Genomic DNA, 20,540 nt, shown 5'->3' on the forward strand with positions numbered 1-20,540 from the left:
CAGAGCTCATCTCTGGCCTTTCTCAAGTGTTTCAAATGATGATCATGACCTCAACTTGACCTCAACTCTTAAAAGTGCAAAATACTACAAAGAGGACAAGAATGAACACTGAAAAAATGTCATTGGATTTAGCAATAAAGAGAACCTTGATGATCTTGAAGAGAGCAGTTTCAGTTGGGGAGAAGTATAAAAATCAGATTGCAAGGGTTGATAAATGGACAGATACTTTCTCCTCTCCAGGTTATCATGATACTAATCTGTCCTGATCCTTCTCAGTCTCTTTTGCAGGATCTTCACTGATGTCCTATCCCATGTTTGAGGATATACCCCAAGGCTCTGTCCTGGGCTCTCTTTCTTTCACTCCACTTTTCTCAATGATCTTATCAGCTACCAAAGATTCACCTCCTATTTCTAAGAAGGTCAGCTTTCAAAACCATATAGCCAGCTCTTATCTCTCACCTGAGCCCTAGTCCCCATCTCTAATTGCCCACAAGACATCTTCACATGGATGTTCCATAGACATTTCAAACTTAATACGTCAAGATAGAGCTCCTTATCTTTTCTCCTAAGCCCAACCTTCTTCCCAATTCCCTTACTTTTGCCAATTAGGCTACCACCATTATAGTCACCCAGGTTCACAAGTCCTACTGATTCTCCCTCCAAAACACTTTCCACCTATACTACAACCACTGTAACTCAGGCCCCCATTCTCTTTCATCTGACTTGTTCTAATTGCCTCTGAATTGGTTTCTTTGTCTCAACCTCTCCTCTTTCCAATCCAACCTCCACACAACTGGCAAACTGATGTTTCTAAAATGCTGTTCTGACCATGTTATTCCTCTGCATAAGAAGTTCCAGTGGCTCCCCATTGTCTTTAGGATAAAATAAAAACTCCTCAATTTAGCATTTAAAGCACTTCAAACTCTGGCTTCGGTCTACGTTTCCAGGCAAATTTCACATTATAGACTGAGACAAACATTTAAACAATGTATAATAACGGGTCATTCTTCTAGTGTCTACATTTTGTTTCTCTCCATCTCCTCACCCAAAAGACCTCCTCTAATACTGTTTTAATGATAACTATAAAATGTTTGACAAATATCAAATTACCTGGAGGTAATGAAGTGCACGTTCCAGTTCATCTTTGGAGCAAGAACAGACCAAGTGGGAAAAAATGTATTTGAAGTTATTTATTAATATCTCTCTACGGTTTACATTTAATTGTTTTCCTATTGTTCGAATGAGAGCAGAGGCTGCTGGACTTGCTTTGGCAGCAAGGTCAGGTAACAGGACTTGCAATGTTCTCTGAATAAAGAAATCAAAAAAATACATTTATTTAGATGGTAGAATTCCTGGATATTATATACACTAAAGTATTTTGTAATGACCAAGTTCCTATGTTAAGTTCCAGGTGAGTTTGAGGTGTTGCTGAGATGCCAGGGGAAGATGTCCAACAGGAAATGCAACACTAGAGTTCAGAATATTATCTAATCTGTGCCCTCACTGCTGCACATCAATTTTTTCATCTTTCTCTGACTCTATCTCACTCTTCATAGCAACTGTTCAAAGCCTTCTTTTCTCTCAAGTTACCTGTATACTTTAAATTTATATTAGAAATGGAAAATATATAGATAACTAGCTAAAAAGATTTTACTTTTTTTACCCAACTATTTTAGACTGTTAAAAGTTAACTTACTCACTTATGATTAAGAACAATGCTTTTACAATTTCTGATGATATTCCAAATTTTAAACTTCTCTGGTAGAGTCAAACTTAAGAACTTTTACACGGCTCTCCCTCTTTACATGGATAAAGAGTGAGGATAATTTGGTTACAGTAGAAACTGTGAAAGCATCCTAAGGACCCTCTTATTCTCTCTTTAGGCTACATATTACAAAATATATTACTTTTGTCTGAGTCCTCAGAGGTGTAATCTAAATGAGAAACTGTAAAGTCTTTCTTTAACTATCAGTTCCAAAAAAAAAAGTCTTATGCTGGAGTTCCTGATTTTATTATCAAAACTCCAACTGGTTCTTACATTCAATCAGTTAGGAAGGGCATATCACTTAGCCTCTATATGTCTCAGGTTCCCCACTGATTTATAAAATGAGGGAGTTAGACATCTATGTTTCTATCTTATTGTGGAATGTTGCCTTTTGTTTGGGAATACTATAAATTGTAATTAGAAATGGCTTAGGTTTTGAGCATTTCAATTCTTAAAATGTTACTTACTTTTTATGTGCATGTTTCTTGTCATCCTACATAAATGGCAAACTCCCTGAAGAGAAGGCCTGTGTATAACACAGTCTTCTTTGTATTTCTCACAGTGCTAAGTACTTAACATTTGCTAGATAATAACAGCGAGTCACGATGATCACGATGATGACAATACTGATTATAGCCAGCACTTATGTAGCACTTAATATGTGTCAGGCACTGTACTAGGCACTCTACAAATATTTCATTTTTTTCCAACAACCCTGGAAAGTAGGTGCTATTAGCCCATTTTGCAGTTGAGGAAACTGAGGCAGAAGTCAAGTCACTTGCCCAAGGTTACACAGCTAGTCAAGTGCCTGAATCTGAACTCAGATCTTCCTGACACCAGGCCATTACTGGAAACCACAGCACCTCCTAAATGCCTAGTCTACTAAGTGGATGAATGCTGCAGTGGAAAACCATAAGATGGTTGACCACTCAGCTTATAATCCCAGAATATGAATTTAGGTTCCTTAGTATACCTTAATTGACTAAATCAAAGTTACAAGAAAATGCTTGAAATTCAGAATGATGAGTAAGATTAAGTTTTTATGGATATATACATGTGATTAGTTTAAAAATAACAAAGTAAATCAAAACAAAAAACGAATGAGCAATAGGTAGAACAAAAACAGTCAATTAAAAATAAACCACATTTTTCAACTTACAGTAAGGAACAGATTACTATCAGTAAAGTCAAAAACATTGGAAATTTCAGATAAGATATTTCGTGTCATTTCCTGCTGGCGAGTAACATCTTGCTTTCTCATCTCAGCATTCTGACATGGAGTGTTGGGGAGTGCTGTCTTCTGGCTGGAATGGAGGGATTCCACCAAAAACTAGAACATAAACAACTTAAATATCAGTTTTTATCACTAGAAGGAAAATTTCTATCACAGAATAAAAAAAAAAACAAACCAAGGTTTAAATGCTTGAATTCTTGGATATGAATTGATTTAATAAGAAAAGCAAGCCATAACACCATAGGAAATACTAATTTTTTCCCCTCTAAAAACCACCATAAAACAAAGGCATAACTTAAGAACAAAAAATAAGGCTGTTCATATGGCAGAGAAAGTAATTAAAGGGAAAACACATTAAATTATCATGAATACGTATTTATGTACAATCTTAAACATGCAGGCATATATCTAGGTATCTTTATAGCTACTGCGTTATAAAGCAGCAATACTTTATCCCAAAATGGAATTCTACTTTTAAGGAAAACAAGCTAAGCTTACATTGTAAGCAATGTGCAGATATCACAGAGCAAGGTTGCTCCTCTATATTTAGCAAGGATACTGGCTCATACCTGGCAGATAGGTTTCTTGTACTGACTGAAAAAGGTCTGCAGTTTAACACATTTGGCTGCAGCAAGCGCTCTGATTTCTGTGTATGCTGCTCCAGAAATAGATGGTGATTTGGACAACAAACAATGCAGTAGGTGCAAGAGTGCAAAAGGTACCAAATCTCCTTTTGCCGCCCTTAAAAGATGAAAAATTTTGTTAGTGTCTCAAGTTTTATAAATGTAAAGTTCCCTCCAGATGAACCTACCTTTCCATAAAGCTTTTCTCGGAAGGCTTTTCATATATAATACAACTAGGAAAAGTTAGTGAAGTATGAATTCATCAAGATATCACCTCATATGTGGTAATGGACACATTTCCTCTTTTGGAATAAAGGCTTTTCCTTATTAGATTATGGATTTTAATACAATGAGAACACGTTTCAGTACATGTAAACCAATCTTCTTTAATTACTTCCCCCCATTAATTCAATATTAAATGTTAACTACACCTTGGTTAATGGAAAGTAATGTATAAAGAAATCACACATTTTAAAGAAGGATAAGATAAAGATGCTTAAGGACTGAGATCAGGGAATACGGGATAAGCAGTGATGTCATGGATTTGAATCATAGCTTTACCACTTATTGTGTGGCTTTGGGCAAGGCTTCAGTTTCGTCATCTGTGAGTGACGCAGTTGCACGAGGTAACCTCTAAGGATCCTTCTAGCTCTAAATCTATGATCTCACAAATCAGAAATACAACAAAGGAGAAAGAACATGGCTAACTACAAAGTTTAGTCTATAATTAGCTTGTTATGTTGGCAAAATAATATTGTTTTTGTTATGTTTACTATATGGCAAAATATAATGATTCAGAGGGAAATAAGTAACATTGCAAATGTGTAGTCAAATATACCTTCCAATATCCCCTGTTGTAAGAATCAAGGTATCCTTCAACTCATTATTTCTTGACATTTGGGCATGTGTATATGCCTCTTTCATTCTCAAGACAAAAAGCTGTTAACAAAAAAATATTCAATAACTGATTAAAGATGTTTTTTGGAACAAGATTTTTAATAATGACAATGTTAAGAAATTAAAAGCCAACCTCTTTTATAAATCCATCTTCAGAGTCCAAGGATTCCAATATATATCTGATGTTTCCACTAAAAGCCATTCTTACATCCTTGTCTGGGTCCTCCATTAAATTTAATAAAGCGCCAAGGACTACTTTTACATCTGCTTCATCTTCCCGAAAATTGAGGTGTTTACAAAGATGAGGTAGATTATCTATGAATGCTAAAGGGTAAAACATATATAACACCTAATTAACACATTTTAAAATATATAAGGAATATTATGTTCATGTTTCAATGAACAAAGTACATTACAATACAAATTTTACATTGATTTTTAGTGAAGAAAGAATGAAAAAACCTTTATAATATTCCACACTTATACTGGAATAAGAACCTTCCAAGCATAAGTTCATTATATTAGCTATTTTTCATTTGATCAGTCCAGTGTTCAATGGCTCAGTCAAAATATAAGTTACAATAAATAGTGAACAGAGCTATGCAGCAGCATCTAAGGAGCTTCAAAATCTCATATGAATATTTCAGTGTATCACATGCACTAGGACAAAACTACTTCTAATTTCTAAATTTTCAAAATTTATTCCTTTTGGTGTTGTAATGGATAGGATGCTGGGCTTGGGAGTCATCAAGACCTGAGCTCAAATCTTGCCTCAGACAGGTGGCCCTGGGCAGGTCACAAATTTTCTCAGCTTCACTTCATTTGTAAAAAGGGATAATAACACCACCTACTTCAAGGGTTTACTATGAGGATCAAAGAAGATCACTGATGTAAAGTGCTCTGAAAAGCTTAAAATTATACAAGCTATTATAATTTTGTTGGAAAATTTAATTTAGCAAATCCTTCCTACAGGTGAGCTAAAAGTGAATGACTGATAATATTCACCGACAAACTGTGACCATGAGGTTTTCTTCAGTTTAATTCAAATAAATAACCTTCAAATTCAAATAAAAAACCAATACTTTAGCCAAGTCTGACCTTCATTTTCCTCATTTATAAAATGGGGAACTTTACTGCCTACCTTACTGGATTACTGTGACAAACATCCTTTTATACTGTATGTTTTACAATGTGAGATTATTTTATTTTGAAGCAGCAGTAGTTGCACTAGTATACTAGGAAAACAGTGATGAATTTAAAGGTAATAAGCATAATGGACTGAAAAGCAGTTTTTTAGTTCTGTGAAATGTACTTTTAACCATTGCTAAAATTCTTATTCATTTGCTCTGATGTAATTTTTTTCAAGCCCCACAGGTCCAAGATGATTTCAAACTAGACAATAAAACAAACTACCACTTACCCAATTTTACTGGACTAGGCACTTTTTTTTTCAGCAAGAAAAGGATTGGCTTGCAGATAGAAGCTTTCAGTAGAGAAAACGACTGTTCACAATCAGAAGTAGCTGTGAGGTTCTTACAGAAGACACCAACATTTCCATCCTCAGAGAGAGGTTCTGTTAAAGGACTCTTCAACTCAAATGAGCCACAAAGAGTACAAATCAGCTGTCCAAGTATTGTGGCAAATTCTTTCTTGACAGCACCAAAATCATCTTTGACTTTATCTCTGTATTTAGAAAAAAAGTTATCTTTCTGAATATTCACCTATGTGACCACGTCAGGAATATTAACATATTCATTTGCATCAACACATCAAGCAGTAACAGGCTATCGTAAAAAATATATAGATTTTCAAACTCAAGTTGCCATCTCCTCTTCATTATCATCAGTAAACACTTATTAAGTACCTTAAAAATGTTAACTAAGTTACAGAATCTAAATGAATAAAACAATACATACATGAGAATCTTGGGAATTCTTTTGTAAGAATTTTTACTCCGTTGATGCAACAAGATAGAGAATCCTCTAACGCAACTAGCACGAATTATTTCATGGGAGCTTTGCATTGCCCAATAATATACTGCTGTTCTCCATTCAAGATAAATACTTCTCGGGAACAAAGTCAGAAGGTATATACACTGTGACTGTGCCTGGGGTGCTGAAAAGATGGAAGTTTACTGAAGTTTTTTATATCACTAATTATAAATACTTGTTGCAAAGACAACATTTGGTATATATTTATCTAATATAATTAAAGGCAGTATCCCAAAATTAAAATATAGTATAAACCATAAGAGAAAACTGATATTAAGGACAGTGAAGGAGACACAATTTTCTCTGCACTTACAGAAACTATCTGAAATACTCTGGCTCAGTGACAGAAGATCAGTACCAAATGTGGTCAGCTTTAAAGAAGGGTCTTCAGAATGGCTATGAATCCATGGAAGTGATAACATTCCACATAGATCCTCCAAAATCTTATCTTCAAATGGAGTTTTTACTGAAAAAACATACACAATAGGTAATTAATTTCATTTCAATCCTTACAATATATCTAAAGGTTTTTTTAAAATAAAATAAATGCATGTGCTGCATAACAACATCAAATGGATTTCTATATAAATGAATTTGAGTTGTGACAGAAAAGTCTTCTATCTAGTTTTAAGGTGGAGATAACTCTGGTTTCTCAAAGACTGAGCTACCAAGTTATGACAGGACTTTCACCACGCTAGAAACTTCAGTTTGGGCCCACTGAAAAGCATGGCTGTCATTCAAAAACATCTGAGCTAAGTTCTAAGAGGCTCCTGATTGATCAATTTTCGGACACATCAACTCCTAAAGAAAGCCAATGGAATCGGTGGTCTTTGAATTAAAAGAATCTATTTTACAAAAAAATGTTCATTGTAAGAAAAGTTAAATCAAAATATTTCACCATTAGGAATACAGGGCTAAGGAATTACTTTTAATCATTTATACGAAGGACAACATTCTGCTGAATCTTGCTGTATAGCAAGATTCAGCAGAATAAATAAACCAGAAAAACAAAGGAACGTATTTGCGCATTCTAAAGAAAGGTAAACTGTGAATGACTTTAACTATTCTCATCAATACAATAATCCAAGAAAATTCCAGAGGACATAAAATGAAAAAATGCTCTCCACCTCCAGAAAAAGATCTGATTGCACATGAATCTGAATGCATAACAAAGCACACTTTTTCTTTATTTTTTCCGGGTTTTTTTTTGGTCATGTTTCACATGGATGTATCACCTCTATCAAACTGTTTATGCTCTCAGTGGGAGGGGGAGGAGGGGAACATGGAGAGAATTTGGAACTTAAAATTTTTAAGAAAATGATAAAAACATTTTTACATGTAATTGGGGAAAAATATTAAATCATTTTAAAAAATAAAAAACTTAAAAAATAAAGACATGTGAATTTAAACTTCAGATACCACTAACTCCATAAGAAAGCTTATTATATATTGATTTCATTTTTAAAGGTTTTTCCAGTTTTTTGTTTATTTCCATAACTTACCTTGCATATAAAACAAAGCATCAAATATTTTCAGCACTCTATCAATCACTGATTCCAGATTAGGCTTCTGAACAGATTCTAATAAACATCTACATATCTTAAGCACTCTTGTAACAAAATCCAGAGACAGCCAGGTTATTTGTATATTCATTACTAAGTCTGAAGACCTCATCTTATTTTTATGGGGAGTGACTTTATAATTAAGGCTGCTGTAAATGAAAAATAAAAAGATATCAGAATAAAATCATTTGATAACGTTCAAAACCAGTATTCCAGTAAAGCCAAAAGCAATAATGAATACATATGGGGTTCAAAATTATTCTGTACCTAGCTCATTCTAATCACAATGGGAGGCCAATATAAATATGCAAATATATTAGTTATATCAAATGTAATCATTTTAAACTTGAGCTTTCTGTCCATGTTTAGGTCTTAGGCAGGCCTGTTACTCTATTTACAAAGCACAGTTAGTAGCAGTTTCATGTTTAGGGAACAAGATGAATATAGAGGGTGTAATGGGAGAAAAGTGCAGAAAGCCAATAATATGAAATAAAGCTGAGTTAGTTTGTAGCCAGACATGAGTGTTCTTCAATGTGCTACTACTGAACTACCTGCTTCTTCTACTACGGGGTTTGAAATACATGTTTCATAATAAATTTTCTTTTATACTGGGACTTGTTCCTTTCTAGCTCCTCTCATATTCTGGCACTCACTGAGACCTAGCTCCCTGCTGACAACACTACATCCTTGGCCTTTTCCAGGGCTTCATGCACTTTCACTCATATATCCTCAATCCTTGGTAGTGGCAGGGGTGTCAGGATTCCCTTTACTCCGCATTATCACTTGCAGATTTTCCCTCTACTGTCATCTCTCTAAGAACCCAACCCCTGGGTCAGTTTCTATCTACCACAAGTCCTACCCTCAAATGAGGAGACTTCAAAATGCATGATGATATTCCCTCAAAAATTCTAACCTACCAGTTCTTCAATCTACTCAATTCCTATGGCTTTCAACTCTATGCCATCTCAGCTACAGAGTTACCCTAGAATGTGCCACCATTCCAACTGTTCTACATTTATGTTCATGAACTCTGACTTTCCTTTAGCTGATCATAATCCTTCATCATTCTACCTTTCCCTCTGCTTATGATTCCTAACCCTGTCAGGATTCCTTTCTCCTCATGACCTTTATTCCTTCCATCCCTCAGTTCCTTCCATCCCTCCTACCACATACTAGGTACATTCTCCTCCTTTCCTTATCTCAACCCTTTGGTGAACCACTTAATCTCTCCACTTTTCTTTACCCTTTGTCCTATCTTGTCTTGCCAAACCCTCAACCCTAGATAATTCCACTATCCTCCTCTTTCACACCTACTCATGTGTTGCTGAAAGAAGCAGGAGAATATCATGAAGCCTTGATTACTTCCAGACTCCAACTGCTTATTAGACATCTCAAACTTACTGTACCACAAACTTAAGTCCAAAATGAACTCATTGTCTTTCTCCCTAAGCCATACTCTTTTCCTAATTTTCTTATTAAGGCTGAAGGAACTTCGTATCCTCCTAGACTCACTCCCAAATGTCATCCTTGATTCCTCACACTTTTTCACTCCCCAATGTCCAGTCTGTTGCCAAGTTCTAAATATTCTACCTTCTCAATATCTCTTGTATATGGACTATTCTGTCCCCTGACACTATCCCCACCCTGGTGCAGCCTCTTATCACTTCACACCTGCACAACTACAACAGCCTACTGTGCGGCCCTCCTCAAGTCTCTATCTATTCCAGTCCATCTTCCCATTAAAGGACAGGTCTAATTTGGTCACTCTCCTATTCAATAAATGCCAGTGGCTAATCTCTGCCTCCAGGATCATCATGAAGTTCTCTGTTTGGCCTTTGCCCACCTTTCCAGTCTTCTTATATTTTACTGCCCAATATAACATGTACACTATAATCCAGCGATTCTGAGCTTCCTGCTCTTCCTTGAACAAGACTGGCTTTCCTTCTCAACTAGAATTCCCTCCCTCCTCACCGCTACCTCTAGTTTTCTTTAAGTCTCAGCTAAAATCCCACTTTTTATAAGAAGTCATTCCTACTCCCTCTTAATGTTAGTGCTTTCTCTCTGAGATTATCTCCAGTTTATCTTGTATGTATCTTATTTGCAAATAGTTGTTTACATGGTATCTCCTATTAGGTTATGAACTCTTTGAAGGCAGACACTACTTTTTGCTTTTCTTATTATCTACAGAAGTTAGCACAATGCTTGGCAAAACATGCTTCTTGACTTAACTTGTTGACTTGATTGGATCCAAAAGAAATCTAATACATAAATTTAAATGGGCTTTCACTGTGGCAAAGCAATCCTTTTATATCATCCCACTCACCACAGAAATCATTCCAAACCTTTCGATCTCCTCTTAACCCTTCCACTGTACTCCTCCCTACAATCTCGGCTGAGAATCTTACTTCACTGGAAAAAAAATGAAGCCAGTGGCCAAGTTTCTCCTTCCCCTTCCTCCTTTCATATCACCGAGAGAGTTTTTTCACACTATTTCCTTATTCGCCCTGGGTCACATGAAGGGGTCGTCTTCACCTTGCCAAAGTCATCTTCTCTACCTGGACCTTTAACTACTATCATTACCACTCTCTCTAATCTCCAATCTCACCTATTGACCATCTAAAAACATGATCATGTCTTTGCATACTTAAACCCTATGTTCAATGTGACCAAGTCCCTAGCTATTCTACTATTTATCTTCTCCCCTCCTCAGCTTGTCTGCTTGAGGAAGTCATCCATAATAGGAATCTCCGTTTCCTTTTCTCTCACTCTTCTACACCCTCTGTAGTCTTGCTGCTGAACCTATCATTTAAATCTATTGGATTCTTCTCAATCCTCATACTTCTTGACCTCTCTGAACCATCTGACCTGTTGATCACCTTTTAATTCCTGAATACACGCTCCTCTCTAGATTTTCATAATGCTATTGCCTATTGTTTCTTCTCCTACCTGACTATTGCTCAGTCTCCCTTACTGGATCTTCATCAAAGTTATGATCATTAACTGTGTGGTTGTCCCCCCAAGGATTCCTTGGGCCCTGTTTTCTTTCTCTACATTCTCTTGATTGGTGAAAGCTGAGGTGAGAGAGGGAAGAATTAAGGATCACCCAGAGCTTTTGAACCTAAGTAATTGGGAAGATGATGACATCATGAACATAAATGAGGAAGGATGAATGGGATTAAGAGAAAGATAATAAGTAGAGTTTTAGACAGGCTGAGTTTAAGGTACAGATGTCCAATAGGCATTTGTCAGTATGGGACCTGGGTTCATGGGTAAGATTAGGGATGGATAGACTTAAGTTCAACTCAACAATCACTCATATAGAGGTAAAAATTGAACCCATGAGATTAAATACTGTAACGATAGAGAAAAAAGGACCCAGAGCAGATCTTTAAGGGGCACCCATGTTTATAGGGTAGGAGAAAGATGAACGCGAGACCAAGAAAGAGTAGTCATGCAAATAAGAGAAAAAACAAGAAAAAAAGCAGTGTTACAGAAACCAAAGGAGAATATTATATTCAGAAAGGAGAGGTCAATAGTGTCAAAAGTTGTAGGAAGGTAAAGAACAAGGGGAGGGCAGCTAGCAGGCACAGTGGACAGAGTGCCAGGCCTGGAGTCAGGACCTGAGTTCAAATCTGGCCTCAAACTCTTATTAGCTGTGTGACCCCGGGCAAGTCACTTAACCCTGTTTGCCTCAGTTTCCTCATCTGTAAAATGAGCAGGAGAAGGAAATGGCAAACCACTCCCAGTATCTTTGCCAAGAAAACCGCAAATGAGGTCATGAAGAGTTGGACGCAACTGAAATGACTGAACAACAATAAAAAACAACAAAGAACAAGGAGAATTTTAAAGAAGGTCATTCTATTTAGCAGTTAAGAGACCACTGGAAGCTTTGAAGAGCATAGTTATAGCAGAATGCTGTGGCTGGAAGCCACACTGTAAGGGACTGAGATGTAGATAGTAAGAAACTCTGCTACTAACTAGCTGTGAAACGTTAGGCAAATCATTTAACATCTCTGAGCCTCACTTTTCTCATTTGCAAAAAGGCATAGCTAATTTAGATAGTTTTAAAAGTACCTTTCAGCTGTAAAATTCAACAACATATAGTCAGTCTAGAGAGGTTTTTGTACTGCAGATAACCTCAAGGAAATGAGCAAATGAGGCCTCCTACTAAGATCTTTTAAACACAAGGTAAATTTATCAATTATGGGCCAAGACTCCCACCAAGAAGACACAAGAAGTTACCCTAAATTGTTTTTACCAGTCCAAGATTTGCTGAGAACAGTGGACGGTACACAGAGCAGTCAACTGCAAAATGACAACAATTCCTTCTAATGTCTGAATAATGGGGCTTTCCATACTATTTTGCTCAAGTAGAATGAGAAGAGATTCAGCTTTCTTGATCAGTGCATTCCACAACATGTTCTTTTCATTCATGTCCACACGATTAATTCTATAATTAATAATAATTATTTCAGAATATTTTCCTTTAAGCAGAAACCCAATTCAAAAAATTTAAACATAAAAATATAAAAAGTGTTTAATACTGAAATATATACTAAACTAGATTTACAGCAAATGGTCTATCTAGTATGTCTTAATGTTGCTTAAATGAAATAATCTCATCTGAAGTTGAATTTCATAAATTACTAGTCTGTAAGATAATATAATGGCTTTAAGTATTTTAAAAAGAAAAATTAAATAGAAACTGGGAAGACTGGTACGATCACTGTACATATCTGCATACAAATTAGTCAATTTCAACCTTACAGTAAGTATGAATGCAAAAGCATTCCTTTAACAAAGTTCAGGCAAAACAAATTGGATATATTTGTCTTATGAAAAGCAAGTATTTAACTTAAAGTGCTAATGAGGCTCTACTAATGTACTAAACACAAACACAATTACAGCCTTACTCTTCTGCCTGCACTGCTGAGTTAGAGAAACGTTTTGATGATAAACTTAGCCGCTGTCTTTTTCGTGGTATTCCATCACTACAGCTGTTCCATTCATCACTGAAAGGAGTATCTTGCTGGGTGTCACATTGAAATTGCTCAAAGATTTCCATACTTTCAAGCTTTAATGCTGCATAAAGTGAGCCCAACAAATACTGGAAAAACAAATTAAGAAAGTCTATTAGTAACCATACTTACACTGATCAAAAATATAAAAGGGAGTGGAAAAAAAGACCTCAGATATGTTACATACTTCTTAATAAAGCTAACATATTTTCAAAGGCATTAATCAGTCTTTTACTCCTCTATCAATATAGCTATTCTTTATTTTCTGTTATTTTTGTTAAAACTATATTCCCGCTCAATAACCATGCCATCTCTCTTCCTCAAAATGACATAAAGATAAATTCTAACAGGGAATTACACAATTACTTCCACAGGGAAAACCCAGCTATGTTTTAACAAAATTATCTACAGAGGAAAAAAAGGTAACGCCTGTTTAGTCATATTTTTTTTTTTTTGCTCAACTCTCTAAGCCAAACATTTTGTTTGCCATGTCTTGCATGCCATGTCTGCATAAGAAATACTTTATAAAATGCTATTCCGCTTCCAGAGCAAGCCCTGATGAACTCTGAATGCAAACTGAAGTATAATTTTCTCACTTCATTGTTTTGTTTTGCAATACAGCCAATATGGAAATATGTTTTACATGATTTCACATATGTAACTGACACTTTATTGTTTGCCTTTTCAGTGAGTAGGGAAGGAATGGAAAAGAGGGAAAGAATCTGAAACTCAAAATTAAAAAACAAAAAAAATGTTAAAAATAAATAAATAATGGCCAGGGAGGGAGAAGATATACTTTATTAATCTATTTATTTACTTAATGTTGGTACCACATCATTTTATATATTTTATATTAGCAATTTTAATCTTCTAAGAGGGCAAAATCTATGAAACTAATGACCAGTGCACTGAGCCAGCCTTTCATTAACAATATAAAAAATTAACTTACCCCACACAAACCAATTTTTATAGATTAGTCTAAGCAAACACAAGGTCTCCTTCCAAAACTGTATTTTAATTACAATTCCTCTAAAACCACAGAAAAAATACATTATGTACATGGATATAGAGGAATGAGGTATGCTGCACCAAGGAAATAATACTTAGTCATGGCTCTGCATTTGGGCTATTTCTGAAAAATAAACTTCCCTCACTAACACAATGTACACAAATGAATGATCAAAGTACATACAACAAACAAATGATAAAGGTACACATCTATCAAATAACATTCAAAATTACCCACCTCTCCTTCCACCTGAACTCCAAGTGTATTCACAAAAACCCTACAAATGCTGCTTACGTAGGTCTTCCTGATCTGGAAGGCAGATTCATACCCTGCTGGCACAAATCTAAGGAAATATTGCAGCAAGTGGCAAAAAGCAGATTTCAGCGATTCAGATTTAAGCTTCACAAGTACATCCGCTTCAAACAGGAGCCAGAGTCTCTCCAGTAACATACTCAAATACACAGGCTCCATATTTCTATGAGCCTCTGCTTCAAAAGGGAACATCAACTTCATTAACTGTGATAAGGGCTCTTCATACAGTTTTAGTTGATCTGAATCCATTTCTGTAACACTTTTTAGTAATTCAAAAAATGAATTGAAAAATGTGTTTGCTGATTGTTCTGGTAGTCCCCCAAGTTCAAAAAGCCTGGTCAAAAGACAAATTGCTAAGGCTTTAATGTTAGGACTGCCATACTTTAGCAGAGAACAGCCTATGCCCCAAAGTAAAAGTTCTTGTCTTCTAAAAAACACAATGGCAATAATGTCATTGAGAATTGTTAATAACGCAACTTCAATAAACTCCACATTTTGCATGCTCAATAACTGCAGAGGAGCAGATAGCAAATATCCCATGTGTTTGTCTAGGTTACTTAAAAATCTGTTCACTATCACTGGCCATTCTATGGTTTGTCCCATTTCACTTCTTTTGTGAAGATAAATCAAGTCCTCACAAAGACGTAATAATTCTCTTGTTAGCACCCCAAAAATTGTTGAACTCTTGCTTTTGTAGAGAAACAATAACGAGCAGATGACCTCACAAATGTTCTTGTGTAATGGATGACAGGATGGAGTCGCAGCAATTCGAAAAAGTCTTGTCATAATCCAGTGACTGAATTCTTCGAATTAAAAAAAAAGTATTAAGAACATAGACACATTATACGTATGTCACAACTACAAAATTTATTTGCCAAATGGCAATGAATGCATAATAGTTTATTAACAAGAATCTACATTTCCTATGCATAGTTAGGGATATGATTAACAAGTCAAACAAATCAGAAAAAGGTAGAGTAAAAGAAATTATTCTATAACCATATTTGAATCATAAAAGACTAAAGCATATGAATCCTAGTTCAGGTCTGAACTTTACTAACAAAATCCTAACTATTGTCTCTGATTCCAGTCTCTACCTGCTCCAATCTATCCTTCTCAAACACTATTCTGTTCAAAAAACTTCAATGGATTTCCACTGTCTAATGAATAACACATAAATCTAGTTTGACATTCAAGTTTGATATTCAAGCTTTCCTGGGATAAGAAAAAGGCATACCTGGAATACAGACTAGCTTGAGCAAAGATACGGACGGGAAAAGTCTACATTTGGGGATAGCAAATAATTTAGTTTCATTTGATAATAAATATATGAAGAGAAATAATGTAAGATAAAGCTTAAGTGATAGACAGAAGTCATGCTGTAGCACTATTTAAATTTCAACTACAGAATATCTACTTTATTCAATGAACAACAGTGCTAATGGTCTTTGAGCAAAGAAGTGACACAAATAATATCTATGCATCAGGAAGTAAAATTTTTAAGTGGGCTCTCTCAAAGGTGAGAGGCTTAGGGACAAGAAAAGAGAGCCTGAACTAGGGTTGTGGCAGTTGGGATAGATTTGAGAAGATGGACTTGAGAAATATTTGAAAAACAAAACTCATGTGACTTGACCACCCACTCAATACATAGGATGAAAGGCAATTTTCAAACAACTGACTTGCAATTGCGCCATCAGAACACAATTTATTCATAAGCTAAGTAACAGGCATAATCTAGTTGTAAAGACAAAATATCAAACAGAACTACTGGGCCCTCTTCTGGGTGCTACAGTTTAAGGACACGGATAAATGGGAGAGCATCTAGAAAAAGATGAGCAGGATGGTGAGAGGTACAGAGAACATGCCGTGTGAGTACCAGCTGAAGAAAGTGTGGCAGTGAGCAACAGTATTCAATTATGGCCTCTATTAAAGCTTAGAGCAGCACCAAGGCTTTGCAGCACTTGGCACTTGCAGAGCTCATGTGTAAGAGATTACACTTGTGCGCCTCAGAGGGCAGAATTAGGAGCAAAAGGCTGCAAAGGCAGATTAAAGCCTGATGTAAGGAAAAAAATTCCCAACAAATAAACTCAAAAGTCAAATAAGCTGCTGCTGGAGAAAGTGGGTTCCATATAACTAGAGAAATCTTTGAGCAAAGTTGTTGGTAGGTTTTAAGATTACTTTTCAAGGATGCTGTAGAGAATCCTGTTCAGTTATGGACTGAATCAGATGGTCTCTGATATTCCTTCCTACTCTGATAGTTTTTTATCTTATGTTTTTAAGTGTCAATGGAGGTTACTGGGAAGATTAAGCTCAAGTACATGAAAGCACTCTGACAAAATTAAAAAACACTGAAAGTACATGTCATACAGCTTAACCCTTCTTTTAGCCAACAAGGAGACCTACAAAGGGTAAAGAGATCAGGGAAAAAGAAACATTAAAAATCAAGCTGGACAAAGAATTAGAAATATGGGCTGAATCAGATGTTCTCTGATAATCCTTCTGAGGCGTTTTGCTCTTATGTTTTTAAGTGTCAATGAAGGTTATCAGGAAAATGAAGCTCAAGGACATGAAAGCACTCTGATAAAATTAAAAGTACTCAAAGTACATATCTTATAACTTAATCTTCATTTAGACATCAAGGGGACCAATAAAGAGTAAGAAGGGTCAGGATGAAGGAAGTATTAAAAATCAATTTGGATAAACAACTAGAAACAGGTACCTATCAATTGGGTAACAGCTAAATAAAATGTGGTTCATGAATAAAACAAGATAATACAATATACAAAATAAGAAACAATAGAATTACAGGAAGACATATAAGCTGATCCAAAGTAAAGACAATCAGGAAAACCACACATAATCACCACAACATAAACAGAAAAAAAAACAATGAAATGAAACTTGAAGTTGTATAATTAGAATGACTAAGAATTGCCAAGGAGAGGAACTGAAAAATAAATGAATGTTGGAATGAATGAATGAATGAAAGAATGGTACATTCCTCCCATTTTGTAAAGGCTGGGGTGTGGGGAGATTTGGTTATGTAACAGTGCTTTTATTATCAGACACAACTGGTAAGTTAACTGCTTTTGCTGAACTGCTTTTTCTGTCTCTTTAAAATCTTAGTTTCACTAGCAAGAATGGAAGTAGGGATATATCCAGAAACAAATGTAGTATAAATTTCTTTTTTAAAAATCAAGCTGGAGAGAACACCCTTAGTGTCATGAAGAGACGAATGAAGGAAATAACATTTTCTATTTCAACTGCCATATCAAATGATACCCATACTTTATTTTAATTGTAGCTTTGTCTGAAAAGTGAGTTCAGTGCAAGGTAAATGGAACTTAAGATTACTTCTGCTATCTATGAAAGTTACTGGGTATATTCACAATAAAAGATAAGTGATAAAGTTTTGCAGTATTCAATCAAACTAACCAAGTCTTCTGAATTTATGTCAAAATTTCACTGAATAATTATTTACAGATCTGTATGGCACATTTCAGGAGGCAGAAGAGATTCCATGAAAAAAATCATGAGACTCACCAAGACAACTATTTTCAGCCTCCTTTTGTTGATGGCTTCCACAGACATTTACAAACATAAGAGGGAAAGATTTCATGATATGCTGGATGAAATCAAGTAACATCACAGAACTTGGTTGAGAGTCAGTTTTCTTCACAAGTTCTACAGCAACTAAAAACAACAAAATATTAATTTTTAAAACAAATTCCAAAAACAGATTTTAAACTTTGTTGAGACTTAATGTGTTATAAAATCTACTTTATAGATTAAAATTAAAACTGATAAAATATTTTATTGTCTCAATCTCATTGTCAACATTTAGACAACAGACTCTGGACATTCTGTTTGATAAGATAAAGTCAAGCACCTCTGCACAAATTGAGAATCATCAGCACAGGTCTTGACCCATGACATGGACGGCTTCCAAGAAAGCTTAAAATTCAGGGAAGAGATCCTGGGGTTTTTGGAAGAGAGCTTGGGGTCTGGAAGGGGACTGCTTCTTTGTGTCCAGGGAGAAGAACTAAGAGGCATCTCCATTCTCCATGGGTAGAAGTTCTGACTCTCCCTCAAGGAGTGTGGCAGTACTGTAGCCAAGGCCTGTGGCTGAGCCAGGAACTGAAGGAAGATCTAAATGGCTCAGCCATATGCACCCAGGGGTTTGTTTGTGCAGCAGATCAACACAGTCAGCAGACATAATGCACCAGAAGACACTGGGGTCTTGCAAGGCCAAACACGTAAGTTTCTCCAGTGGCTGACTGAAAGGTGAGTTGGGTTATGGTGCAATTACAAATTCAGAACAAGGAAGCAATAAACCTAGTGGAGCTAACTGGAACAAATAAGGAATTACCTTCAAGGACAGGACCTAAGACAGTTGGTAGGGGGCCTCAGTTAAGTCATCTTCCAAAAGGGAAAGGACAAGAAGGTAAGTATATAAGAGGTACCCACCCCTCCCAGATGTCCTTGACTTCTCTGACCTGACTAGCTCCATGTGGGCCACTTCCACTTGGAGTCAAAGAACACATCTCAGGAAGCTGCACTCATCATATAGTCTTGTACCACTCTAGGCATCTCTTACACTCAGACTCAGGAATATGTCTGTCATAAAGCCAACTTTGAACCTTACATGAATCATATCTTCATGTGTATGTCTCATCCCAATTCCATGCTAGACAGTCTGTATCCTAAGTTTCTGAAGAAACGGCCTAATGGAAAATCTCTTACTATGCCATTCAAGTAATTGCTTCTGTTCCAATAAAATTGTGTCCTCTGGCAGACCACTGAAAAGTAAACACTTGGATGGAGGGCTCTGTGAGCTATAATTTTAGAAACTGAAGATGAAGTATATATGCTTAGCACAATGCCTGGCACATTGTAGGGGCTTAATAAATGCTTCTGACTGACTGATTATACTTGGGGAAGACTCAACTACCAAGAGTTGAACACAGGGACACTAACTAATAAAAACAGTTCATATCTACAGAGCACTTTAAAGTGTTACACAAAACGCTTTATTTAAAACACTTCTGTAAGATAAGCTGTACAAATATTAAGTTTTAAAACATCAAAAATGAGGCAATGAAATAACATACAATTCAAAGAAACTAATTCTAATAAATAAAAATATTATGTAGCTTACCAACATTTACATCTGTAAGTATTCTATCAATAAACTGACATAGAATTTGTCTTGGCTTCTGTACAACTGTGTTATAGTCCTCTGGTCTGGTGCTGAAATAAAGTAAAGAATTATTACATCTTGCAGAGCTTTATAATATATTACAAAACAAAGTTTTTTACACGTTTAATTTTTTATTTACCCTAAACTTACTCCTTTCAAGTTCACATCTTCATCAGACCTCTAAGTTCCACTACATTTTAAATGTGTTCCATGATCCCATGGTCTCCAAGGCCCCAAACTCTGAAATTCCCCTCTCTAACCATAATTTCTTGTCCTTTCATCTCTCCCTCTAACGTAATCATTTTAACCCTTACTTTTTTTTTTTAATTTTAAATTTATTTATTTATTTGACATTCATTTTAACAAAATTTTGGGTTACAAATTTTCTCCCCTTTTATCCCCCCCCCCCCAAACACCAAGCATTCTAATTGCCCCTATGACCAATCTGCTCTCTCTTCTATCATCCCTCTCTGCCCTTGTCTCCATCTTCTCTTCTGTCCTGTAGGGCCAGATAACTTTCTACACCCCTTTACCTGTATTTCTTATTTCCTAGTGGCAAGAACATTACTCGACACTTGTTCCTAACACTTTGAGTTCCAACTTCTTTACCTCCCTCCCTCCCCACCCCTTCCCTTTGGAAGACAAGCAATTCAATATAGGCCAAATCTGTGTAGTTTTGCAAATGACTTCCATAACAGTTGTGTTGTATAAGACTGACTATATTTCCCTCCATCCTATCCTGTCCCCCATTACTTCTATTCTCTTTTGATCCTGACCCTCCCCATGAGTGTCGACCTCAAATTGCTCCCTCCTCCTCATGCCCTCCCTTCCATCATCTCCCCCCCACCCTGCTTATTCCCTTATCCCCCACTTTCCTGTATTGTAAGATAGGTTTTTATACCAAAATGAGTGTGCATTTTATTCTTTCC

At 35.9% G+C, this 20,540-nt stretch overlaps 1 protein-coding gene across 4 annotated transcripts in view; it reads right to left on the bottom strand.

Moving 5' to 3' along the window:
- The window catches only part of ATR (ATR serine/threonine kinase), a 118,365-nt gene that overhangs the window by 90,194 nt on the left and 7,631 nt on the right, over nucleotides 1-20,540 (bottom strand). For 3 of the 4 annotated variants that reach the window (XR_011969025.1, XM_072618188.1, XM_072618187.1), the window contains exons 2-15: nucleotides 19,570-19,661; nucleotides 17,955-18,104; nucleotides 14,337-15,214; nucleotides 12,986-13,179; nucleotides 12,331-12,522; nucleotides 8,013-8,221; nucleotides 6,824-6,976; nucleotides 6,436-6,634; nucleotides 5,940-6,202; nucleotides 4,653-4,843; nucleotides 4,461-4,561; nucleotides 3,569-3,740; nucleotides 2,925-3,095; nucleotides 1,111-1,305 (exon numbers count right to left, since the gene is read on the bottom strand). Coding sequence is in view for 3 of the 4 variants with exons in the window: in XM_072618188.1 (XP_072474289.1) it covers nucleotides 1,111-1,305; nucleotides 2,925-3,095; nucleotides 3,569-3,740; nucleotides 4,461-4,561; nucleotides 4,653-4,843; nucleotides 5,940-6,202; nucleotides 6,436-6,634; nucleotides 6,824-6,976; nucleotides 8,013-8,221; nucleotides 12,331-12,522; nucleotides 12,986-13,179; nucleotides 14,337-15,214; nucleotides 17,955-18,104; nucleotides 19,570-19,661 (3,160 nt within the window). In the remaining variant the exon portion in view is untranslated. Of the gene's footprint in view, nucleotides 1-1,110; nucleotides 1,306-2,924; nucleotides 3,096-3,568; nucleotides 3,741-4,460; nucleotides 4,562-4,652; nucleotides 4,844-5,939; nucleotides 6,203-6,435; nucleotides 6,635-6,823; nucleotides 6,977-8,012; nucleotides 8,222-12,330; nucleotides 12,523-12,985; nucleotides 13,180-14,336; nucleotides 15,215-17,954; nucleotides 18,105-19,569; nucleotides 19,662-20,540 lie in introns of those variants that run through there. The other variant, XM_072618189.1, reaches the window with a different exon arrangement.

Source organism: Notamacropus eugenii, chromosome 6, assembly GCF_028372415.1.
Source record: "Notamacropus eugenii isolate mMacEug1 chromosome 6, mMacEug1.pri_v2, whole genome shotgun sequence".
NCBI classification, from domain to species: domain Eukaryota; kingdom Metazoa; phylum Chordata; class Mammalia; order Diprotodontia; family Macropodidae; genus Notamacropus; species Notamacropus eugenii.